This window comes from Coturnix japonica, chromosome 5 (genome assembly GCF_054131305.1).
Source record: "Coturnix japonica strain WE chromosome 5, WE-NBRP24, whole genome shotgun sequence".
NCBI lineage: Eukaryota > Metazoa > Chordata > Aves > Galliformes > Phasianidae > Coturnix > Coturnix japonica.
Window position 1 is genome coordinate 8,613,513 of NC_140667.1, and position 25,034 is coordinate 8,638,546.

Genomic DNA, 25,034 nt, shown 5'->3' on the forward strand with positions numbered 1-25,034 from the left:
TTTCAGGCTCCTTAGTACACCACGTCTGTCAGGTTCAATCCCCCCATGAGCCAAGGGGGCAAGGAAAGGCAAGCTGTGGTGCTGGCCACAAAGGACCCAGCGAGGACACATGCAGGACCAAACCTCCACCGTCTCCAGTGCAGCTCAGGAGCCCGTGACTGTGAGTATCCTCACAAGAGCGGAAAGATTCCTTCCAAGATTAGCTGATCAGTCTGTCTATCTTCTTGTGCATCTGCGCTCATCACTCCCCTGGCTTTTCTCTGTCCACTGTATCTCTTTGTTCCCTGCACTTGCAATAGGCGCTCGTGTCCACTTGCAGCATTATGCAGCGGGTAACACAACTTGCACAGACAAATCTGGCTTGCTGCTGCAATATCCTCATTGCTGGGGACTCCCAAAGGCTGGTCAGTGTCAGCTGATCCCCAGGTGCAGCAGTGAGCTCAGGGGGACCTGCCAAGCTGATGCCAGCAGAGACGGGGAGCAGACGCACAGGCAGTGCCGTGCTCCCCATCTCCCTATGGGGAATTGGGCTCTGTGGGCTCTGTGCAGGGACGGGTCTTCTGCCTCACCAGCACCATTGTGCCGGTGCTGTAGTGAGCTGCCTCACACCACCAACTTCAACCCCACGTAGCACTGCAAGTGTGCCAGCTGCCAAGAGACAGCCAGGGCCAAGCACACAGGCTGGCAGGCAGGGAGCTGCCTTAAGAGCACAGGACTGCAGGCAGAAGCACTGGGAAGAGCCTCACATCCCGTGCCTGAGCAGAATTGCACAGAGGTGGGTGACATCCATTACTTACACAGACAAGAGCTGAAGTTTTCCATGTTTGGTAAAAAGTGAATCTGCATTTGAATTACGCAATGAAGAGTCTCCCTGAGCACTTTCAAGACCCAAAGCCTAAAGCAAACACTCTGCTCTCTGTAAGTGGCCCCCAGCACATTTGCATGTGTTTCCATACATTTCTCATCTGTACAGCTCATGTGTGTGATGCCTTCGGGGCAGTTACAAAACACTTCTCAATCCTGTGCGCTGACCAGAAATACACATGGGAGAGGCATGAATGTGTATGAGACTGCAGTGAAAGGGGCATTTGTGCAGCTGGGGAGCTCTTGGCAGGGCAGGTGCCAGCTCTGCCCCTCTGATAGAATCACTGGGGGCCTCAGGGAGAGTTACAACAAGGAAACCCAAAGGAAGAGCAGAACCAAGAAGCCAAAGTCAGAACAAAGATGTTATTTGTTGAATCAGCCAACAGACGTTGCAGTTTATCTTCACGGCACCAGCTGTCTTGGACATGAATTTTCCCCACCTAACTATAAGTCTTTCACTGGGATGCGTAAATGAAGAGGATGGACACAAGTTCACCTGCCCGCAGCTGCTGCTGCAGACCAGCAAGGGCTGAATCAGCCCTGGACGTACCTCCCCATCTCCATAACTCAGTAAAGAGCCCGAGGCCCCTCTACTATTAACCACATTGCCAAAGCAGTGCCTAACAACTATGCAGTGTGTTTTGATTCAACTTAGAAATTCCATCATTTTTTGCATTGAATAATTATTCATGAATGGCACGGATTACGCTGGCTTTTATTTTTATATATAACTTCAGGTTTATCTGAATGTCAGACCAACAATTAACTGATGATAAATAATTATTTACACAGGGTTAGAAAGCAATAAATGCAGTGAGGATGCTGCATGATTGGATAAAAGCTCTTTTTTCTTTCAGCACCGTTTATCTCACAATGAGGACTGGGGAGGTGGAGTTACCGGAATTTGTGCTCTGCAAGCCCAGCCAAAATCCATCCTTCAGCTCTCTGACAGTGAAGGCTGTTTTGCTTACAGGACCAGGGCTGGCATAGTCTGGTTGTGCACATCAGCCTTAATTTAAAGACAGATAAATGAGGAACTCTGGAATTCATGAGACTGATCATTAATCTCAAACAACTGTATGTGTGGAAAACAGTGGCACATGGGCTCTGTCCACTGCCATCGAGCTGCTCCATTTGAACACTGACAGTCCAATGCTAGAAACATAGGGTTTCACCAAAAGTGTGCTCTCTGCCACTGCAACCAGCTCATGTGCAGGTAAAACACAGGAAGAAGCTGCTAAGCACATCACGCTACATGCCCACCATAAGCTTCCTCTTGGTTTTCTACCTTAATGACTTGAACAGATTTGTCTTTTGATTTCAGCTCTTTCGCTCATTCTTTCTTCCTTCCTTTCCGCCTTGCTGGGACGCCTGAGGTTTGTGTTTCCTCCCTCTGTGCAGGTTTGCTTGGCAGCTTCAACATCTGCTCGTTTTGTGTCTCTACCAGGATCTGTGATGACAGTGACATACACCAACCGCGTGGCAGATGCCCGCCTAGGCACCTTCTCACAGCTCCTGCTCCAGTGGAAAGGCAGCATCTACAAACTCCTCTACTCTGAGTTCCTTATTTTCATCTCCCTCTACTTCGCCATCAGCCTTGTCTACAGGTGAGCATCCTTACACCAGCACCACCACAGCCCCTCGTTCTCAGCCAGTCCCAAAGCAGGACAACCAAGGGTTGGAACAGCAGTCCTGAGAAAAAGGAGCCAGCCAGACACTCTCCAGTCTTTCCCCACTGCTGCGGTGGCTGAGTATTTCTGAAAGCAGACATCAGACTGCAGACCTGTCAGAAGGCAGCTATGCACTGGGGTAGGTCTGATTTGGGTGGGGAAAGCCACAGAGCTCCCCTGGTTGGGTGAATGCAGCTTGGAAGCAGGAAAGCAGCTCTAAGAAGAAAGAACTCACATTGGGTACCACTGAAGTGAGCAGAGCTTGGAATATTTCGCAGGGTATTAAATAAAACATGCTGCACATCTAAGCACTATGGCAAACCCCTGATTCCAGATAGCACTCTCCTCTGGGTTGAAAACATAGGGCTCTCTAATCAGGCTGCAGCAGTTACCACTCAACAACCACTTCAGGCTCCTTTGGACCTGTCAGCAGGGTGTTTTGAGTGCTCCCCACATCACCCCATGCCCACAGTGTGGTTGTGCCATGGGTCCGTGCCCTTGTTTTCCTTTGCCAGAGTCTTACCCAGAAGGCCCAACAAGGCACAGTCTCCTCCTTAAGGCTGATGCCTCTGTTCCTCCCTTCCAGGCTGATCCTCAGCGAAAGCCAAAGGCTGATGTTTGAGAAGCTGGCACTCTACTGCAACAGCTATGCTGAGCTAATCCCTGTGTCCTTTGTGCTGGGTAAGGAGCTCTGACTGTGAACACGCAGGGAGGGGAAGCAGGCAGCGTTTCTTCTCTCACCCTGGGTTGATACAGCTCTTCAAGCAGGCAGGATTCACTAAGCAGTCCTCTCATTCTGCCTTTGTTATAAATACATCAGTTAATGCTGCAGCTGTGAGGTATGCACACAGCTTTCACTGCACAGATACACTGACATGCTCTGGGTTCTACCAGGAGGGAAAGGACCAAATATCTCTAAATAAGCTGTGAAAGCCAAACGTTAGCTTTAGCACGGAGATCCAAATTACCTCTAGGTCTGCCTTCCCTCATCCCCTTAAGAGCAGTGCCAGCCTTTCTATACAAGAGCATACACCTCCCCTCCTTCAGGATGGCTAACTTGTTCGGCTCACCTCCAGGTTTCTACGTGGCCCTGGTGGTGTCCCGCTGGTGGGCACAGTACGAGAGCATCCCATGGCCTGACCGCATCATGAACTTGGTCTCCTGCAACGTGGATGGGGAGGATGAGTATGGGCGGCTGCTGCGTCGCACCCTGATGCGCTACAGCAACCTGTGCAGCGTGCTGATCTTGCGCTCTGTCAGCACTGCTGTCTACAAGCGCTTTCCCAGCATGGAGCATGTGGTGAGGGCAGGTCGGTACCAGTATTGCCTTCGACACAGCTCTGGGCCAGGCGGGCAGCAGCACCCTGCCACTTGACCTCCTCTGGAGCAGAGATAGTGCAATTCTAGGACATGAGTTATCACGTTCTCAGTGACTGTCTAAATATGCTCTGTAACTGCACCTTCAGCATTTCTCTATCTCCCTGCTGGCTGGGATTGGGTCAGACATGCTGCAGACATCCAAAGTCTACAGCTTTCTCACAAGGGGAGTGGGGGGCAGAGAGCTGAGGGACAGGACCCAATCATGGAGCTGTCAGGGGAGAGGCAGGCTGGGGGTTAGGGAAAGGGTCTGCACCAGAATGCAGTGGACGTAGAACAGGCTGCCCAGCCTCAGGCTGACAGAGTTCAAGGAGATTCTGGACAACACTTTCAGACAGAGGGTTTGAATTTTGAATGCTCTTGTGTGGAGCCAGGAGTTGGACTCTGTGAGCCTTATGGGTCCCTTCCAACTCGGGTTATTCTATGAAATGAGAAATTCTTCTTGCACTTATTTAAAAATCAGTGTTTTAACAAAACTCACCATCCTTTTCTGCATCTTCCAAAGGCTGAATGAAGTCTTTCTCAGAATATAAAAAGAGCTGTAGTGACTACCTCCTACTCTCTATGGCCATTCCTCTCTCACCTATTCTTTTGAACCTAGGCCTCATGACACCTGAAGAGCACAAGAAGTTTGAGAGCTTGAACTCCCCCCACAACAAGTTTTGGATCCCGTGCGTGTGGTTCTCCAACCTGGCTGTGAAAGCAAGGAATGAGGGGAGGATCCGAGACAGCGTGCTGCTCCAAGGCATCCTGAATGTGAGTGACAATCAATAGGCAACTGAGATCCTCATCCAGTCCTCCAGGTGGAACAGCAGGGATTTCCAGAGGTCAGGCAAGAAACAGGAACACTGAGGTAGGATGTCCAGATAGTGAGCCATGTCTGTCCCTGGGGATATTACATTCATTTTAATGGGAAATACCTCCACTGCCACTCTCCAGCTGATGGCAAAGTAGAGTTTTTCATGGCCTGTTGACACATTAGTGATGCCACACACAGAAGAGGCTAAAGAATGTAACACCTTTCACAAAACTGGGACTGGGAGGAACCATTTGACTCACATCTAGGTGCAGTCATATGAGACGTCTATGTAGCAGGTTCTGAATCAACCTTCCTGCAGCATTCACACATTCCAGTGCCAAATGAAGGTCTGTAGGATACAACTGTAAAGCCACAGAAAAAAAGCAGGAGAAGTCAAAAGCATATTAAACAACCAAGGTCCCTATAGAGAACTTCACTATTGAAAACCCTTGGTTAGTCCTGGGACGCAGGCCATGCTCCACAGGCAGGACCTGGCATTGGTCCTTGCACAGCTGCAGAGAAAATAACAACTCTGGAGCAGCTCATCCTCTCTAAGATTCACGTGCTGAGAGACCTATGTTTTTTCAGAGCAGCAGGGGATGGGCAAGGACACACACATGTAGTGCCAACAGGTCTTTCCTTTTCTCCCTGCAGGAGCTCAACACTTTGCGCAGCCAGTGCGGGCGGCTCTATGGGTACGACTGGATCAGCATTCCCCTGGTCTACACCCAGGTGAGAGAGGCTTCCCCCAAATCCATGGCTGCACTATCTGCCTACACATGCTGCTCCGGAGTCCCCCCTGATCCTGTACCTGCCCTACACACAGACCATGCTGATGCTACATATAATTGGACCTCTCATCCATGCCTGCATGTGCAAGCCCCGTGCTGGCTCTTACTCACACATAGGCACACACACCACCCAGCCTTAGTTCTGTAATACACAACCACCTCTACAGAAACACTCCCTTAGCGTAATTAGTTACCTATAATGTGCTCCATATGAGAGCACAGAATACACAGATACATGCAGACCCATGTCCTGCAGAGAGGGAGATAGTACTGTAGTCTAGATCCACAAAACAGAGCCATACCAGGTTGTAGAAAAGACTGGGCCCAAACTGGCAGCTCCTCTGGCCGCCTCAGTTGGGTCTTGGAGTTGTGAGCAGGATCTGCCAGATGATCTGGAACAGTCTCCTCTCTGCAGTGCATAACCTTTTTGTTTACGGTTGCCCATCCACACTGCAATGTTTGTCTTTGCAGGCACCCCGTAACCTGTGCATCTTGAGGCAGCCCTGTGCTATTCCCTGCTGGGAAGTGCTGGGCTAACTCTAGAATCTCATGATGCTGGCTGTTTGTTTTGAACCTTCCTGCTTGACACCAGTCTCAGCTGCTATTAATTTGAAAAGTGGAAGTTTCCAGACTCATGATTACAGAGAAAAAGTACAAAGTTAACTGTAGCCTGAAATTCGGGCAAGCAAGCAGGCAAATATTAAAACATCCTTCATTAGGACCAAACCACAGCTGGCACTAATGCTCAGGGTTCCTATCCCAGGTATCTTACTAGCACCAAGCAGATCATGAGGGGCTCCGGAGAACTATTAGGACACAGATGTCATTCCAGGGACAGCGTGGAATGAAATGCAGTATAAATAACTGGTGAAGGGCAGAGGATACACTTAGTTACCTGCAGTGGAAATTAATCCTCCTGAAAAAAAAAAAAAACCAAAAAAACAAAAAAACACAACAGAGGGAAAGCTTGTTGTAACTGAATACAAGGCTTTCAAAAGGCTCCCGAGCCAGCACTGCAGTTCTGATATAAGCGGGGGGTGGGAAGAGAAGAGGAAGATGCTGAGGAGGCAAGTTGGGAATTGAAGTTTCTCTGCTGTGTCCCCCCCTGGCATCTTTCCCAGGTGGTGACCGTGGCTGTTTACAGCTTCTTCCTGGCCTGTCTGATCGGGCGGCAGTTCCTGGATCCTGAAAAAGCATACCCTGGCCATGAGCTAGATCTCTTCGTGCCTGTCTTTACGTTCTTGCAGTTCTTCTTCTATGCTGGCTGGTTAAAGGTATGTCTGAGAAATTATGCCCGGAGCTGAAATCTGACCCACTGGGTTTTTCCCACTTTATGCTCACAAAGAACCCAGCTGTGTACTGTGGCCTACGAGCAACGTGCCAGCTGCTGGTAGACAAATGGAGAGCCAACGGGAGCTAAGGGCAATGCAGCGGCTCTCAGGCTCTGAGCATCTCACTTGAATATCAGCTTCACCTTTCCTAAGTTTGGGGGATAAGAGAGGCAGTGGACTGCATTACCTGTATACCGATGCTTCCTAGTAACTGGCAAGCTTCTGTTTTTAAGCCACCCCTTTTTGTGGAGAACCAGCATTGCTAAAAATTCAGGGCATGTCACCCTTGAGTGCAGTTCCAGGCACTCTGGAATCTCTGTCCAATAGATTTTCTCCCTGCAGGGAAAGGGGTGGGTATGACCACTATCTTTGCTGTGTGTTCTCCGTGTGCAGGTGGCTGAGCAACTAATTAACCCTTTTGGGGAGGACGATGATGACTTTGAAACCAACTGGCTCATCGACAGGAACCTGCAGGTAAAGTGAAGGCAGAATTCTCCTGACCTGCAGAGGAACACCAAGGGCTGCACCTGAGGTTTCATCTGCCCCCCTGGTCCATCTTCCAGCACACATGATGGATCCAGATTCTGTTTCAGACCCTCACTGCCTTTCAATGACACATCATTCCCTGGCTTTTCCCACACTGTGCCTATACCTATAATCACCTCCTCTGGTTTCTTCTGGGCAATAACTCTCCTCCTTCAGAACTCCCTAACACTAAACTCATTGCTTCTAGTGAGCATATTGCTTTCATTTCTCCTCCTGTACCACTTTCCTTCTAATTAATCAAATCTCTCCATGGCAAAAACAAAACAAAAATCAAACAACAACAACAACAAAACCAGAAGTGACAGGAAACCATAAAGCAAATCCAGCTGCTTGTTTCACTTCCACACTACACTGCTGCCTTCTGCCCTGCATTCCTTTGTCTGCTGAGAACAGGCTGCTCACCTCAACATTCCTGCTGTCCCCCCCAGGTCTCCCTTATGGCAGTGGATGAGATGCATCAGGATTTGCCCATTCTGGAGAAGGACCTATATTGGAATGAGCCCGACCCCCAGCCACCTTATACTGCAGCCACCGCTGAGTACAAGCGCCCATCGTTCCTTGGATCAACCTTTGATATCAGGTGAATGCAGCTACAGAGAGTCGGAACAGACAGCATTTACACCTTAGAGCAAGTGCAGTGCAGGATATTATACTCAAGTAAGAAAGAACACTGTCTTCCTCTCTAGTCTGTGATACCTTGCTCTAAAATACTCACAGATTTGTCCAAAGGTGACAGCCAGTACCTTTCTTCACAAAGAATACATCTGATCTCTTGCCCCCCTCTTCTACAGCAAGCATCCCTGTAGCGGAGGGCCTAACACGTAACTGATGTGGCAGCACAGGAAAAGCTTGCCTTTGGAAGCAATGTTCCCTGTGCTGCCAGCCTCACCACCACAAAGCACCATCTTTTGTGGCTTCGTAACACCCTGTTTTGCCTTTCCCCAGCATGCAGAAAGAAGAGATGGAGTTCCAGCCCCTGGAGCAAATTAAAGAAAATGAGGAAGCCAACCATTCCACACCACTACTGGGACACCTGGGCCGCCTCCTGGGTGTCCAGTCACCAAGTTTCTCCAGGTCCTCCTCCCGGATGAACCTACTGCGCAGGCGAGGGGAGCCCACATCCCCCTTCTCCCACTACACGTACCATGACATGGGCAAGTCGGGGAACATCAGTCAGCCGAGGGGAGACACCAACTCACAGGAGCAGTGGGACGGAGAGGATGGAAAGCTAAGGGAGTTTGATGCCTTCATATCGACCCCATTTTATGAGAGACCTGGTTTCTACAGTGCTCCACAGACACCCATCAGCTCCATCCCCATGATCTTCCCTTCTAGACGCCAAGGGCGCAAGAAGCCCCCTGCACTCTCCAGCATAGCTGCGTGCTCAAATTCTCTTAAGGATGTCATTGTCAACTCCTCACCTTCCAGGATGAGTGATATGTACAAAAGCCAGAGCTCCCTCGGCTCAGGTGCAAAGGAAACATTTATTTGGCCAACAGAACGGAATAAAGGTCCCGACTCACTGGTTGTAATGGTGGAAGAGGAAAAGAGCAACTCTAACAACAAAAGCAGAGAAGCTGCCATAACTGGAAGTCCAGCAGCTCCATCCACAGCATCAGACAGCCCTAAATTCCCTTTCCTAGCAGAGTCCCCAGACCACGAGCAGCAGGGCAGCTTCAAAAGTCTGAAGAGTTTAAAAGGCTCCCACCCACCCTGGCTAACGCTGGAGAACACAGCAACCACCACTCCCAGTTCTGAGCAACCAAGTGCCTTCCCCCAACCTAGCAACACACTGCCCAGCAGCAGCACCTCCCTCTGCTTCTCATTCACTCCTGTCGCATCTCCAGTGCTGGAGAGATCCCCCATGGGGAACAGAGGCCCCGATACTCACAGCTTAAGTTTGGAGGACATGGCAAGTGCACCAGACCAGCATCCATCAGAGGTTTCCAGGAGCACAAGAGATACAGCGAACAGAAGCAGTAATGCTCCTCCTATGAGAGAGACAAGAAGGGCAGAAAGTCCATCCACTAATGACTCTGGCATCTCTCTTGCTGAGGGTGACTATGTGGGGCTGATGGAGGTGATCATGGAGACAAGTGAAAGCGTATGTGAAGAGCAGATGGATCAGTGCAGCTAGAGGGGACTGACGCACACGTATGCCAGGTACCTGAGAAGTGAGACCACAGTGTTTCCACACCTGGCCCACACTGGCACTCAGCCTCCTAACAGAAGGGCAGCACCTACAACCCAGCACCAGTGACTCACCACTACTGGACTCAGGCATAGCAGCAGGCACTTGACTTCAGTGCTGCAACAAGAACAAGAAAAGAGGAAATAATCTCTATACACTCTAGCAAAACAAGACTTCTAGCATTAGGTATCACAATGCCTAACTGTAGAACAGTAGCTGAACAGATACCTGAAGCACAGGTATAGCCTAAGCAGAAGAGGTTTGTAGTTAAGGGTACTTTGTTACAGCAAGAATTGAAACAAGTTTACACGACTTTCTGCCATAAGGCCCAGGACTCGCACAAGTTGCTCCCAGGAAAGAAAGGGACTGAGGCACAGCATTTGGGATGCAGAGCCGCAGTGCTTCACCAAGTCCTGCCCAGCTGATGTCCTGCAGCACCAGTAAAGCAACGGGGTGCAATGAGTTAAAGCCACTCAAACACATGGCTGCCATCAATGGTATTTACATTGCTTCAAGTTTTCTGTCACATACTGCCGATTTGAAAGCACTCAAAGAAATCATCCGGATGGTGGCACCCAACACAAAGATTTTAAATAAGTCTTCCCTAAAAAAAAGGAACCAACCCTAAAAGCAAGGCAGATGGCCAGGACCACGCGCTTCCTCATTTTAGTTCCCACACAATAAAAGCTTAAAGAAACCATTAAGTTCTTCCTCTTTTCACAAAAATCTGCACGTTCCCTTCAATCACATGCAGCACATGACACATTCAGTCCACCCACCTCCCTTGCAATAACCTCTTGCAATATTCCAACCCTCTGTCTACCAGGCACAGTTGCTTGAACTGGGCAAACAGCACTACAGTCCATACCCAATACCCTATGCATTGCCTTCTGAGACCTGCAATGCTGCTTGTCTAGCTTATACTGTGAAGGAGAATACAGGAGCCCTGTGTCATGTCTCTATACACAAGCATAGAGCCATTTCCATTAGACAAGCACAATCTCACCTAAATCCACAGGTGCAGGAAGCATCAAGGCTCAAGCCTTCCTCTTCTTGTACATTAAGACAGAAGCTTTGGTGGCAAAGGTGTTTTGAAACATACCTCCGGTCCTTCACAAATATCACAGGTCTTTTCCACCCTTCCAATTCATTTCCTCATCCATGCTCTGCTCAAGAGAACTTCCTCAGTTAAGACCACAACCCTGCATGTACTCTTCTAAAAGGGGAAAAAAATAAAGCAGAAGAAGCCACCTTGAACCAAGTCACTTTATTGGATGGAGGGCAGTACACAAAACACAAAAGAAAAGATAGCTGATATTTTGTACAGAGTATAAGAACTGTTTAATCTAGAAAGCTGAAGACGCATGCATTGCTGGACCAGTAAAGTAGAAGTCCCCTGAAACCCACAGGGTGGTTCTTGGCAAGCCTTCAGCTGTTGTCACATTCCCCAAGGGTGTGCTTGTCAAACAGGTACTCTGCCATGCCATACTTGGGTGCCCCCATCTTCCGCAGGTTGGTCACATGGTCACCCAGCTGCTTGATGGCTTTCACCTGCTCATCCAGGTAGTGAGTCTCAATGAAGTCACACAACTGGAAGGGAGAAGAAAAGGTTAGGGCTGAACAAAGCTCAACCTGCTGAAAAAAAATCATGCTAAGAAAAGATGAATCAAGGTTCTGAATGTATCTAAGAAGTACATGGTGCAGCACCTCATGAGCCTTTATACCATATGTAGGTGGAACAGTCAGCTACATTGCTCCTTTTAATACAAGTCCTTCTAGCTGCATGGGATATTTTTCAATAGTACTCTGAGAACAAGTTAATTCCCAGCTGGAGGCTTCACTACAAACATCACTACCAAGGCTGCACTGAGGCTTTTTTAACTAACAGGAAGAGGTTCATAGCATGTGTCTGAATCGCAGCAGCCTAAAGTGGCAGCAGCCTTTATCATCCCAAAAAGTGACTCTGGAACCTTGCAGCATAAGCCCCCATAGAATAAAGCCATACTTTGCAAAGTGGCGTTCACACGAGCATCTCCTGTTCTCAAAAGCACCAACAGAAGGGTCTGAGCACAGCTACACACCCCATGCTCTGTGACAGACCTTTGCCACTCTAATACAACTGGTCCTCTGCTTAACAGAAACACCAGGACATCCCTTCTGAAAGAGCTGCACTACTTCATCCCTCTTTCACCACTAGGAACAGCAGGTACATACAATTCACACCCACATGCACAGCCACACGTATGCGTGTACTGCCCACTCACTGCACAGCTACGCTCTCAGCTTCAGCATCCACTTACGTGTGGGTCATTCTTTTCAGTTGCCAGTTTGTGCAGTTCTAACAGCGACTGGTTCACGTTCTTCTCCAGGTGCAGGGCACACTCCATTGCAGTCAATCCATTCTCCCAGTCATCACGATCTGGTTTCTAAAAGGTAAAAGGCCACAGCCATGTTTTCATAAAGCAAACAAATCAATAGAAAGCAAAGTCTTTTAGGTCGGTCTCAAAGTCCATCTAAAAAAGCAACTCACTGCACTACCCAATTCTCCAGTAAGGCTCTTCTACCCAAAACTCCTTAAACACAACCAAGCTCAAGCATTTGGGTCTCGCATAAAAAAGAACCAAACAACCTGGCACTCACATTGCACTTAGGACAGAACTGAATGCAGACTAAAGCCACAAGCAGACATACATCTGTTCTCCAAGACCTTCTTACATTACATTCTGTGAAATCTTAAAGGTTAAAAGTCAAAACTACCTTTCTTTTTCCCCTTCTAATCTCATGCTCTAAACATCTAAGCAGGTGCCGAGTTTTTGGCTGAAACATGCTAAGCTTTGTTCATAGTGGTTGGCATGATGCCACTGAGAAGAAAAACAGTCTGATAACGCTGATGTTTTAGTTGTTGTGCAGAGCTCACACTAGAAATCAAGCACCTTTCAGCTCCTTGTACTGCTGTGCCAGCAAGGGGCTGGGGGTGCACAGAAGCAGTGCAGCAGACTAAAACTGCAAGAGATTGCCCATGCCATATGGTATCAGGCTGAATAATAAAGCTGGGGGAGTTTGCTAGGGGTGGGCTGCCACCTTGAGATTAGCTGAACACCAGCCAGCAACTGCATCACACATCACTTCTTTAGTATATCCCTTATATTTCCTTCATTTCTGTCCTCAGCCTCTAAAAATCCCTTCTCTAATGTTCCCCCCATCGCAGTAGGGGAGGATTGAGGGGATTGAGTGAACATGAGATTGCATAGGTACAACCTCAAAGAAAACCAAACTGTTTAAGATATCCAAACAGGGAAGCTGAAAACTATTTTTCTTAAGTGACCATCACTTACTGTTTTCTCCATAAAGATTTGCTATGTATCAAACTGAACATGCTAGTAGTAAATCAAAACAGTGGAAAAATGAGTAAAGGGAGCAAATTATGCCATGAAGTTTTGCAGCAAGTCCTAATTAACAACTGGGAAAAGACTGTTTTGTCATCTCAGCTCTAGTCACAAGACTAGAGATCCAAGAAGGCACATGCAGTTCAACTTAAATGAACCATTTACACTGTAGTTCACCATTCCCAGCACCACCACCACCACGCTCTAAAACCACTATAAGCTACATATATGCAGCTGTTCTTATGGAGGAAGTGATTCCTAGTAGGTCAGCAAGTTAATGTGCATACCTAGACTTTGCCCAGACTGGCCACCACACACAGATAACAGCAACACGTGCTCAACCACTGGCAGCTGCTGCTGCTTTTCTACATGAAGCCTCTCAGGGAAATTCCTTCCCAGACAGCCTGGAGACAGGCCCTAAGATTAGTACTGCATTAGGCATAACAACCCTGAGACCTAGAGCTCACCTTGATGTCCTGCAAGAAGATGCGCCCACCTCTCTGATTCTGCAGCTTCATCAACTTCTCAGCATGTTCACGCTCCTCATGGGACTGGTGCAGGAAGTACTTGGCAAAGTTTTTCAGAGCCACATCATCCCGGTCGAAGTAGTAGGACTGAAAAATAAGAATTTGTGCACTCAGAAACTCAAGTCTCGCTCTAGCTACTGCACAAAGCAACATTTATGCTGTAACTTCAAACATCTCAGCCCTTCAAGAAGACTAGAGCCCAAGTGGGGGGTAACCAGCAGCACGACAAGCAGCAGGGTAACATGACCAAAATCCTCCCTCTATGGAAAGTTCAGCTTTCCCTGATATATTTAAGCTTTATTTGATTTTAACCCATGTCCTTCTTAGTAAATACAACTAGCTGGATTTGTGGTTCACTTATGAATACGTGAAAACCCACACACCACTAAGCTCTCTAAGCTCTGTCACCTTGAGCACCTTGCTTTCCAGGATTGTTTCCTACTCTTTTCATTGGCTCAAATTCATTGACAACGGTCTCAAGTCAAAGTTCTAAACGTAACACCTGCTAACAGTATGTAAAGAATGAGCAGAAACACTGAAGTACTTCTCCAATAATGCTTTCGTGCATACTCCACCAGATTTAGCAGGTGTTAGACCAGCAAAATGCTTCCTACTTCTGAGAAAGCCTTTAGTACTACATTTAAAACCCAGAAGCTTAACGGCATGTAGAACACCTATTCAATAGCATAAACAGCTCTAGAAAGCCACATCTGTGACAACTGTTAGAAGCCATCCCACAACTCCTTTTCCTTTAAGGATAAAGAGCAGAATAGAAAGCTTTGTATCTGTGTATTATTCGTATCTTTGTATTTGTGAGTTATCTACCAGGGAAGAACCTGCAGAGCTCTCAGTTCTAGCAGCAGCAGCTCATAGGCTCACAGGACGCTGGTGTTTGTGTACCACTATCACCAAGAGCTTGCAGTGGAGGGTCACATTTCGTAGTAACACAGCACCAAACACTTTAATTCTACACCAGCACGCTGCAATACAGTACAGGTAGGAAGCTGCCTGCAGAGGTCAGAGCTGCTGTCTGAACTGAAGGCACCAGCTCGAGAGTTGCGTGCCAAGCACAGAACCGGGGATGCCACGGATTCCTCCTAATTCACTTCAAAACCGGGACCCGAGAGCCGTGCTTCCAGAGAACGCCAGTGGGAGAGCTGCCAAGCGCTCCATCGGGCAACCGCCGCCACCCAGCCCTGCCCCAAGGGCAGCGCCGCCCGGCAGCTCTGAGCTGCGCCGATAACAGCAGTTAACGCCAGGCCGAGGCCGGCCCGGAGATAAGGGCCTCCCTCCCCCCTGCATCCAGCGAGCTGCGCGGGCCGCCCCCTCCCCTGGGGGGAGGAACTGAGCGCGGCTGCGCCGGGAGGCACCGCCCGGAGCCGCCCCCCGCCGGGCCTTGCCCGGGCCTGTCCCCGGAGATACCGGGCCCCAACCCCCGCTAAGGCCTTGTCCGCCCCGCTCCGGCGCTCACCATGCTGAGGTACACGTAGGAGGCGTACAGCTCCAGGTTGATCTGCCGGTTGATGGCGGCTTCGCAGTCCTGGTGGTAGTTCTGGCGCACCTGGGAAGGAGGCGTAGCCATGGCGCTGCCGAGATAGAGAGAGATCGATGCGATGGATACGACGGCTGCTGCGGTGGCGGTGGGGGGAGGCGGCGGGTCCGAGCGCGGCCGGTTCCGTCCAAGCACTGTTGACGCAGGAACCCGCTCCGCTCAGCCTCGCCGACGCGCTCTGAGCGCTCCCGCCCCGCTCCGCCCCTTTTATACCGCCGCCCCCACGGGGAGGGGGGACGGGGCGGGGCCTCCGTGCGCTGCCCGCCGGGCGCCGGCCGGGCCGCCGTGACTCAGCACCCGAGCGGGGGGCGGCACTTCCAATGCGGGCGGGACCGGGGGGCAATGGGTCAGAGATGGGAGAAGCCTAAAGGGACCATGGAACAGCAGGGCAATGGACAAAGGAACCGTGTGCACACATAGAGACGCCAAGCATGGCCTCCTGCTGCTGTGCCATCACCTTTCTAATGTACCATTAGAAAACGCTGACATTTATCAGGAGCACTCCAAGCAATGGCAATGTGAATCACTGAGCCTACAAGCTCTGGTTGGCTTCATTTTTCCTCAGACATGCCCCGTTCTGCAAAGTTTACTATGGTCTTTGAAGCTGTGATTGCCCCCGGGTGATGCATAGGGGTGTGTTTGCTTTTTTAGCTGGGTATCTGAAAGAATCGGGCAGCCAATGCCTTCCTTTGTCTCACGGCTTTCCTGTCGGTTAACAGTCAGGAGTCATTAAGATCGTGAAGTTAAGGTGGATGGTGCCTCTTGCTTCTCAGGCTGCCAGCTACATTTGAATTCTCCTGTTCGCCTCCCACGCTAATGCTTATGTAAAGGAAGAAAGGAAGAAAGTTGTAACCGCTGGGCAGAGTTGCATTATTGTTTACATAGTGTGGTATTTTCAGCAGCTGGAAGCTGAAACCTTGCTTTTGGCTGGAGTTGTCCTCTCAAAGCACAAACCCCTTTATAGCTTTATGATCAGGTAGGCCTCTATACTGCCAGCCGATGGCAGAGTACAGCTCAGTACTCCAGAAGGGCTAACCTTGAACCTACTTCCAAACGATTTCCCAGCAGCTTATAGATTGCAAACCATTGCTTGTTGGTTTTTTCCAGTCTCATTGTGACCAAGCACGCATAAATCCTCATTACGGTGTTTCATGAAAGGCTGCGCAACAGCACAATTCGTAAGGAACTGAGCAAATACCCTATTAATAACAGGAATGCGTCCTCTGCAATTTGAACAGTCTGTGCCACCCGTGATCAAATGTCAGTAAGATAAGGGAAGCGGTAAATTCTGCTTTTTTAGACCAATGGCAAGTTGCACAAACACACACATCAACATCGACAGCAGCAGATTTTGCTTGGTCAGAATAGGAAACATAGGGCTGCAAGGCCATGCATCACGGCGTCTTGGGGACGAACAGAAGGCCTGTCTCTCACTCTTGTCTGAAAGTGTTCAGGTTTAGCTATAACCAAAACTTCTGTCTCAAACTACCATCACAGCGCTTTAACTTTGTTCCATCATGTTTTCCTTTGGCTTGTGTTAAGCCCTCTTTCATCCTCCAGGAGTGCAGTTATGGGCATGCTCAGGAAGCAGCCTGGCAGAAGCATTATCGTGCTCTGTCCGGGCTTCACATCAAATGACATTCACATCTGTTAACCAACAAGCTCATCTTCTGCACCCAGCAATGCTTTGCACACTACTTTCTGTCATATTACTTTCAGCAGCTACTAGCTGGTTGCATGTCTGACCATTATTCATTAAACTGTTCAAAGCAGCGGGGAAATCCTGGCCCTTTTCATTTAAAGGCAATAGATGAAACATCTTGGTGTATTGAGGAAAAAGAGCCCAGTAGTCCAAATTCTTTCTTTCAGTATCCTTTTGCACACAAACATCACAGCTGCCCGGGGGCTGATCCATCAGCTTAGCTGACAGCATGCACAGCCTTACTTTGCAGCTGTGTCGCCTCTTGGCTATTTGTTGGTGTGAAGCAGAAGCATTCTTCCTGCTGCCCACTGGCAAAAGCCAGTTTACTGTTTGCCCACACAAGCCTCAAATTGTTGAAGACAGTCTCTGTTTCAGATCCCATCTGAAACAATGGAGCAAAATCTCTCTCTGTTTACAGCTTAACTGTTATATGTCAAGCTCAGATCAGAAAGTCAGCCATCTCAAGGACAGTAACACTTAGTTTCCTTCACGTGACAGCTTGAGACATCAACTTCAGTTTGGAAAAATAATCCCAGCTCCTTTGACAGGTGTTTCTTTAGATATACAGGATATATAGAGACAATATACAGAAGCCATGAAGTCAGAATTGGTTGACAGAGGTCAAGGTCTAGATACAGAAAAAAATATGTGTGCTGTTTCTACACACCTCAGGGTTTCTCAGCAGGGTGAATGGCACACGCTGTGTGTGATGCTGGACAGTACACACCAAAAGTAAATTCTGAGCTTGTAAAAATGGGAGTTGGATTTTTTGCTGATTCACTGCCTTAGCAAGATGGCATGTGACTTGGGCACCCAGGTCGACCTTTGACAAGAGGCGTTCCTCCATGTGGGCAGAGGTCACTGCAGTCAGGCAAGGCAGAGTGCTGAAGAATGTGCAGTGTTTCATTGATCATCTGTACAAGTGGTTCCCTTCTGGCTTTTAAACACTTGGTTTCTTAATGGTTAGAGTCCTAACACATCTATGTTAAAAACACAACTGTTGGTCTAAATCCAGCGAGCGAGAGATAGCCGAATATGCCTTGAATATTACAATAACAAAAACAAAGCAGCCTTTCTTCAAAGCTCAAAGTCCTGTAAATAAGATAAACCACACGTCCGGTCAAATATTTGTTACAGAGAATTTTATTCCACCCACACACAGCCTTCGGTGCAATGCAGCCTGCAGACTTTGGGTAAACACAACAGTAACCCCAAACTTGGCTCCAAGCTCCATCACGTGCCTGGAAATTTGACACTGATCTCAACTGTTTTGAAAGCCATTTACTGAGAACATCGGGGCTCCGTTTGTTCTGTGAGAAATCCTACACACAGAACACTGACTGCAAACCCCTCCCGTGCCCCCCTTGAGTAAAACACTGTTCAGTTCCTCTGTTGTCTCACTTAGGTGCGCAATTTCCTGGGGAAACTCTGGTTTTAGGCAACAGGTTTCACAGAGTACTTGCAGCTCTGGATGCAAATGGCCGGTTACGCAGAACTGCCAGTTCCTGGAAGCACAGTCCAATGGCAGAAACACAAAGGCTAACAGAAAGTTACTCAAGGAAACGTGCTTAGGAGACGGTCAGCAGCTCTGACATAGAAAAGTCTGTGCTTTAAAGGCAAGTAATACAAGACCCATTTTGGACAGACACTTTTTCTATGCAGTTAGAATTTTTAACTCCCCCCACCCCCAAATATTTTTGCACAGAGTCTGAACTGACTGCCCCAGGAGGTGTCACTTCTCTAATTTGTTCAGAATATCCTTCTAATTTAATTTGTCTTCCTTGGCATGCGTCGGTAGGAAAAAGCGCTTGGGGCATGAGGGTGAGGAAGAGCAATGTTAATTAATATTACAATAGTTCTGCCTGCTCAGCATGGCCAGAAGCAAGATTTGGTGCATTTACTAGCATGTACCAGCCCCGTTTATCCTAATTGAAGAGCGGTGAGTCAGAAGCTCTAGATTTGGTTCCTATTACAGCCTGTGTCAACAGCCAGTGGGAAATTTCTTAGTACATCGGAAACCTTCATCCTATCACGAATTCCACTGCCAAACCGGGATAGATGCTCAAGTCTTCATGGAGAGTCGGGCAGCTTTCAAGAATGAAAAAAGAAGAAGAGTGGGATGCACAGACTGAACATGCCTTTTTTTTTTTAATTACAATATGTGTTTTTGTTGGGTCCCATCCTGCCTGTCCCTAGTGCTATCAGCTGAGGCCATCTGAGATACAGCCATGTAGCTCTTCTAAGGTTTCTCTGTCCCATGGCTTTGCACCCCGATCAGGCTGCCCACCTGCCTGTGTGTGTTCATATTAGTAATTACTGTCCATCCCTGAGACACCATTTTGACAGTTTGGGTCTTAGTGTTTTAACTGGATGGGGAAATAAAACAAGGAAAAGGTGTCAGCAGGCTACAGTGAGGCAAGGCTTGACTTGGTGTTATTAAATCGATTATGAGGACTGTGCATAAATTCATCAGACGTTGTTATCTGTGGGCACAGTCCAATGTTTCAGCAACCAGAAAAAAACTCTCAGGACAAGCCCTTGCAGCCAGCTAAATGGAAAGGCAGTTGCAGGAACATGTGGTGCTACAGAAAGGAGTGTATCCATTCCTTAGCAGTCACATTGGGCTTTTTCACAACATAGCACTAGCTGTATTGGCAGCTTCTGTGCAAAACAGATCAGGAGGAATCATGAAACCCAGACAGACCATCAGACTCTTATACCTCGGCAGTCAGATAACATTGCCCCATGATTTAGCTCAGCATTCTGGAAAGAGGCTCCAGTTAAATGCTCTTACTATTAGTCTCATGAGTTAGTAAGTAGTGCAGGCTCTTATCTAGGACTGCAGCCAGCTTCATCTCAGGTTTAGGAAGGTTGGTGGAATCCTTAACCTGACCTAACACATCCCTCCCTCCCCTCAGTTACTCAGCCTTATAAGCAGGCCTGCTCAGTCATGCATGGACACACTTCATCAAACTTGTCTCAGTAGGCCAGAGATGACCAAGACTGAAACCAGTCAAATCAGGAACTTCCCAGTAAGACAGGAAAACAGATTTCTGCTCTTTGCCTCTGCTTGGTGCACTTGGTTGCTTCTGAAAGCTCTCAAACGTTCCTCAGACACGGACTGGCAAAGGCTGAACACTTCAGGAACATGCAGACTGAAAATCTCCCCATATAGAAGCTCCTTATTGTCCTACAGGTGCCTTCATAGAGCTGACCATTGCAGATATTGGCATGAGCTCTGCATTCTTCGGCCACAACTGGAGTTGACTCCCCCAATGAATGCCAGAAACAGCCCTTCTTGATGCCACTGGGGAGCATATACCTTCCTATGGTCTGAGTAGACTGCCTGTGCAGCTCCCCTTTGCCCACTAAACACCTAGGACTTGGCCAAGATGCCAAAGATGATGATCTGTGAAGATGTTAAATCAGCCCTAAAGCAGAAGTGACTGTACTGATTTCTCTTACAAAGCATTTCTCCGGTCAGGAGGCGCAGGTTGAGCAACAGGCTGACTTCAGCTAAAATCACGGGGTGGTGGAGGGAGCGGCTCAGATGCTAAACCATGTGGATATTACTGAGGTCACCATGTAAGACACAAAATCCCTGCTTGAGAAGAAAAATAAGCTAGAATTGCAGCACTGTTACTTAATCCAGGAAACTCTGTCAGTAAAATCAACTAGAGGAACTAGCCCCGCATGATCACACAGTCTTTTACTGGAATTCATAACTGCCTGCATTCTTGGGCATAATGAATCTTAACTGGCACTGAATACTGCCTGACACAGGCAATTCCTGCTTCTTTCCCTGCCCCTAATGCCCTCACTATAGCAGAGGCTCCCTTGAGAATACTGCTGCATTGAGCCCAGGACCCTGCTCAGCCAGAAGCATACACACCAGCCCTTTGCTCACTCGTTATCCCAAGTGCCTCAGTTTCAGAAAGAAGGGTCAAATGGATTTTCCATCAAACTTTGTTCTCATTTAACACCTACTCCCATATCACATTGCCTCTCTGATCAGTCGATTCAGACCTGCAGTCAAGGAACAGGCTGTCCTATTGCCCTATTAAAAAACACCTTTGGATTTACAAAATCTAATGAGCCAGAACCACTCAAACATAGTTCACCAGCAATTGTGATTGGTGCTAAATACAGACAAGTAACATTTGCTGATCATACTGTTTGAAGAATAGTGTTTGGGCAGAATATGAATCTCCACAAAATAACTCCACCATTTATCTACCTTCTTCATTTGTCCAGAGACTCACTTGTTAAGAAAAGCTGGTGTTGATGAGGCTTCTCTGATTTCTTCATCATCTCATATTCTTGGAATCAATTGGGTCTACTTCCCCCTCTGTAAACATGAACATTTCTAGATGAGCAGAATGGACCACAGCTGCCAGCCCTGAAAGAGGAGACCATTCCCTTCCAGTGTTTGCCTCTAAAAACCCTTCTCCTTTGCATCCTGAGCTTTGTAGTGCCTGCAAGGCCCCATGTCATCACAAACTTCCTCAGGTGGGAAGGGTTCAGTATCTACTTGCTTTACTGTAGAGGTCAGAAATCTGCTTGATCCAGAAGTGGATCAGTTCAAGAGAAAGGAGTTCTTCCTAGACGACTTCAGCCTGAACTGCCCTTGTCACATCACAGTGATAGTCACACAGAAGCCTATCAAAACAAACCTGAAAGGAACTGTAAATTCGGGTTGCTGAAAAGGAAGAAGGAAGGACAACGAGAACTATTTGTCTCTATAGCCACATCCAGCCCAAGAAACACCACTGCATCATGAGACTGAGAAACAGGAAGAAAAGAAATAACACCATTTCCGCTTCACATCAACCAGATTTTTTTATTTTTTTGGCACCAGGTCTCTCAGAAGCGTCTTCTTCTGGCAAGACACGGTAGGAGCAGTTCTACTTCCCCTGTGTCACCACCAACAGGTCTCCTTACAGTTAGTCAAACCTTTAGTCTCAGTTAGGTCCTGTTTTCCTCTTAGGCAGGAATATCACAATTGAGTAAAACACCATCTGTAACAGCAACCAAACTCTGGGAAGAAGAGCCTCTTCTGAGCCAGCATGCAACCTTTACTCATTTTCTTCTTTGAGGAAGGGTTAATATTTCATTTCTAGGCAACACATTTTGCCTGAGGTCTGCAACAACCAAACAAGGAAGCACAGCATTCACTTGCCATGAGCAAATTTTTTGTTACTGTGGGAAATCAGGGGGTTTTCCTTGTTTTATACAAGTCAGAATTCAAAAGAGAGAGAAAGGACAGCAGGGAGATGCCAGTGCTATCTTCCAGGATCATTACAGTTTGCACTGCTAACACACCTGCCTAATCCCGTCATTGTAAAAGCAAGAAGGCTCATTTTCCTGTAAGTACTTTCCACTCTGCTGATCTTCATATACATTAGCTCTGCTTCCTCAGGATGTACAGCAGTGTCATAATTCATCCTAGCCTTCTTTTCTGCAGCAAAACAAATCCGAGTGACACTTCCCTCTCACCTGACTGCCTAAGGCTATCTGTAATGTCAGAGCATCTCCCACTCTTAGGCCCAGCCCAGTCCAGCCTGTGACCAACAGCTACAATGCAGAGGCCCCTCTGGGAAAAAAAAAAAAGTGCAGTTTTTGGCTGTGCTGATGCCCACCAGACCTATTCCTGAGGTCAAGAACAGAGGACTTGGGGAGCACAGGCACAGAACCTCGTGCTTGAGGCAAACAGCAGCCTCAGATCCTCATGTGCACTCATACCCTTTCTACCAGTCTCCCTGCTTTATTCCTCCTGCTCCCACCATGGGCTCCCAGAGCAGTGCAGTTTTCTTGCACTCCTCCTAGTCCAGCTCCTGCCCTTGTTCACAGTTTTATCAGTTGCAAAGTCCAGGTTTACCTTTCTGGAAGCGGCACCTGTACCTTGATAGCTCAACTACTAACATAGCCAGAGGTTTATTTCTTATAATCATTTCCATTTTCACTTTGTCAAGTCTCCATCTCAGCACTGTTCTCCTGTATTTTCTTCTTACCATTATAATGCAGAAGTCTTCAATCAGTTAACCCAGATGGAATGAACACTGCCACATGCTCACATACCCTCATTGATGAGTGTGACAGATCAGACTTTGATCCCATCAATTCCTGCGTTTAGTATTCATTGCTGTACTGGAAAAGGCCCTTCATCAGAAACCCTTAAAAGAGCACTCTCTTAACACAAATGCTGATGCATCACCTTCGTGGCTATGAACTGCCTTTCTCTTCCTCCCTCTGCCCAGTTTACCACTAACCTGAGGATTTGCTGAGGTGACTTTTGTCCCACTAAACCAAAAACCAAGAAAATACCATCCAACTACACCTCCATTCCCACAACAGAAAGAATTTACACCTCCTTTTAACTGCCAAAAATGCCAGTCTGAGTCATCTGAAATCCATTTATAATCATTAGATCATTTACAATCACCTGTTTCACTTGATGTATTGCCAGCAAAGGAAGGCTGGGTGGCCAGCACAAACTCACAGCCAGGTGCTTTGATAAGCATATTTGGCTGAGCAAGCTGAGTCTCACCCTACTCTTGCTAGTAGGATCACCAGGTCTGAGAACATGCTGCTTGTCAGCGGGAAGGGGACACATCTGAAAGAGCTCCCTCAGAAGCAAGAGACACCATATCAGAGGTCCAAGACATCTCTGCACCTGTCTCCTCCTTCAGTCTATAGGCATCTGGAGTACCAAAGCAGGGGAAGTGAATCACCTACCTTCATGCTGGAGTCCCAAGTAGAGAAGCATAACTTCATACAGTTATAACATTTCCCTGCAGGTGGCACATTCTCTTCAAGAAATGTGCCACAGCTCAGTGTACACAAAGCTCTTCAGGTCCCTGGGCCCTGCTAGGGCCCCAAGCTCCCTCGGTTGCAACCCTACGGATGCACAAAGCCACAGTGCTATCTCCAGCAGTGCAGGTGGCACAGCAGCCGCATGCAGTTGATGCCAACAAAGGGTCCCCGTGCAGGGGAAAGTTTCCATTTGGGGGCCCACTCTCCATGGGCACAGCCCCAGACCCAGCTCAAGGACACACAGAGCCCAAGAAGGCTGGCTCTTCTTGGGGACATGTTGTACCAAGGTCCCATCCTGGGGCTACCAGAAATAGAGCCAAAACTCATATTGCAGCAGAAAGCAGGTTCAGGGGATGAAGCAGGTCTGGGGGACATCAACAAAGCCCAATACCTGTAGGAAGGACAGAACAGCCAGGCAAAAACATCCCAGCAGGTCCCTATATACTGATGAAATGCTCCTCCCCCTAGTGATTGAAAAGCCAACAAGCAGGTGCTGTGAGGGTGCTCTCTCTCACTCACATGGAGGGGCAAGAAGACAATGACAACCTCAAGGGCAGCCATGGCTGCAGTCCAATTACCAGTGGACTTCAGGATCCTTAGGGCAGCAAGGAGAGCACACGGGTAGCTCACAGCTCACAGCCATGGGCTTCAGGACAGCAGAGGCTGGCCTTCACAAAGAGATCCTTATGAAATAAGTTTACCAGAAAACAGAAGCCCAAATATAATAATTAATGAAGAAGACTGACATGTCTGCTTAATTAGGAGGACAGTGTGTCCCCACAGGCACACAGGTGCAGGCACGGTGCCACGCGCTGTGGTTTCACCCTGCAGGCAGCTGAGCAGCACCCAGCCGTTCACTCACTCCGCCCCTGCCCCCAGTGTGCCATGGGGGAGAGAGCTGTAAACAAACTTGTGGGGGAGATACAGACCAAAAAGTGCAAAAAAGGAAAGCAGTTACAGAAATGAGATGATAACTGTACGTGTATGTCACTACACACACATTCACCCCCTTTTCTCACACGTTCTGATATGCAAACCTGGGTAAGCTGACTATCACCCTGCAGTTTGCTGGGAGGATCTCCCCTTCTGAGGACACCTCCTTTGTCAGTGGGAAGAGCACACACGTTAAAGAGCTCCCTCTGACACGAGAAACATCAGGTCAGGGGTCTGAGCCACCTCCTGCGCTTGTCTGTTACCGCACCCTGTAAGGACCTGCAGAGGCGGAGGTCAGGATTCCCACAGCTGATGTATGTTCCCGATTGAAGGTGCCAGGCAGCCGCCCCTGGGGTTTCAGTTCAAGTCCAGGAACGGGCTGTCCTTCCCCATGTGCTCTATGCCACCGCTGTGTGCTGCTGCCAGGAGGAATGGCGGCTTCCTGGCTGGCAATGCTCATCCCTCCCGCGCAGACCAGGCCTTCCTGCCAGGGCCCCTCAGCTGGGCACGGAGCTGTGGCTGCAGAGCTGCCTGGTGCTGCTGGCAGAGCTG

General features: G+C 48.3%; 3 protein-coding genes across 23 annotated transcripts in view; 1 reads left to right on the forward strand and 2 right to left on the reverse strand.

The window, feature by feature from the left end:
- The window catches only part of RAB3IL1 (RAB3A interacting protein like 1), a 28,413-nt gene extending 17,313 nt beyond the window's left edge, over window positions 1-11,100 (reverse strand). For 2 of the 21 annotated variants that reach the window (XM_085548263.1, XM_085548255.1), the window contains exons 1-2: window positions 10,672-11,100; window positions 9,270-9,369 (exon numbers count right to left, since the gene is read on the reverse strand). The gene's annotated coding sequence lies outside the window, so the exon portion shown is untranslated. Of the gene's footprint in view, window positions 1-2,152; window positions 3,335-3,604; window positions 3,696-4,601; window positions 4,798-4,970; window positions 5,073-6,273; window positions 6,418-7,019; window positions 7,169-9,269; window positions 9,687-10,575 lie in introns of those variants that run through there. The other 19 variants (XM_085548262.1, XM_085548254.1, XM_085548245.1 and 16 more) reach the window with 18 other exon arrangements.
- BEST1 (bestrophin 1) lies at window positions 2,320-11,159 on the forward strand. Its single transcript, XM_015863679.3, has 9 exons — window positions 2,320-2,471; window positions 3,121-3,215; window positions 3,611-3,844; window positions 4,513-4,667; window positions 5,365-5,442; window positions 6,623-6,775; window positions 7,226-7,306; window positions 7,807-7,958; window positions 8,324-11,159. The coding sequence occupies exons 1-9, from the start codon at window positions 2,320-2,322 to the stop codon at window positions 9,513-9,515; spliced, it is 2,292 nt and encodes a 763-aa protein (XP_015719165.2). The 3' UTR covers window positions 9,516-11,159.
- On the reverse strand, window positions 10,819-15,214 carry FTH1 (ferritin heavy chain 1). The gene is made up of 4 exons (XM_015863682.2): window positions 14,954-15,214; window positions 13,423-13,569; window positions 11,870-11,995; window positions 10,819-11,159 (listed from the first exon to the last, which is right to left on the reverse strand). The coding sequence occupies exons 1-4, from the start codon at window positions 15,062-15,064 to the stop codon at window positions 10,998-11,000; spliced, it is 546 nt and encodes a 181-aa protein (XP_015719168.1). The 5' UTR covers window positions 15,065-15,214; the 3' UTR covers window positions 10,819-10,997.
- Window positions 15,215-25,034: the final 9,820 nt, after the last annotated feature.

Bases quoted from the DNA above. Each gene is read 5' to 3' on its own strand.
- FTH1 (XM_015863682.2), bottom strand. From the start codon at position 15,064: ATGGCTACGCCTCCTTCCCAGGTGCGCCAGAACTACCACCAGGACTGC. The intron at 13,570-14,953 runs GTGAGCGCCGGA...CTTATTTTTCAG, and splicing joins CCTACGTGTACCTCAGCATG to TCCTACTACTTCGACCGGGA. The intron at 11,160-11,869 runs GTAAGTGGATGC...TCTCCCTTCCAG, and splicing joins CTGAAAAGAATGACCCACAC to TTGTGTGACTTCATTGAGAC.
- BEST1 (XM_015863679.3), top strand. From the start codon at position 2,320: ATGACAGTGACATACACCAACCGCGTGGCAGATGCCCGCCTAGGCACC. The intron at 2,472-3,120 runs GTGAGCATCCTT...CCTCCCTTCCAG, and splicing joins GCCATCAGCCTTGTCTACAG to GCTGATCCTCAGCGAAAGCC. The intron at 6,776-7,225 runs GTATGTCTGAGA...CTCCGTGTGCAG, and splicing joins TCTATGCTGGCTGGTTAAAG to GTGGCTGAGCAACTAATTAA.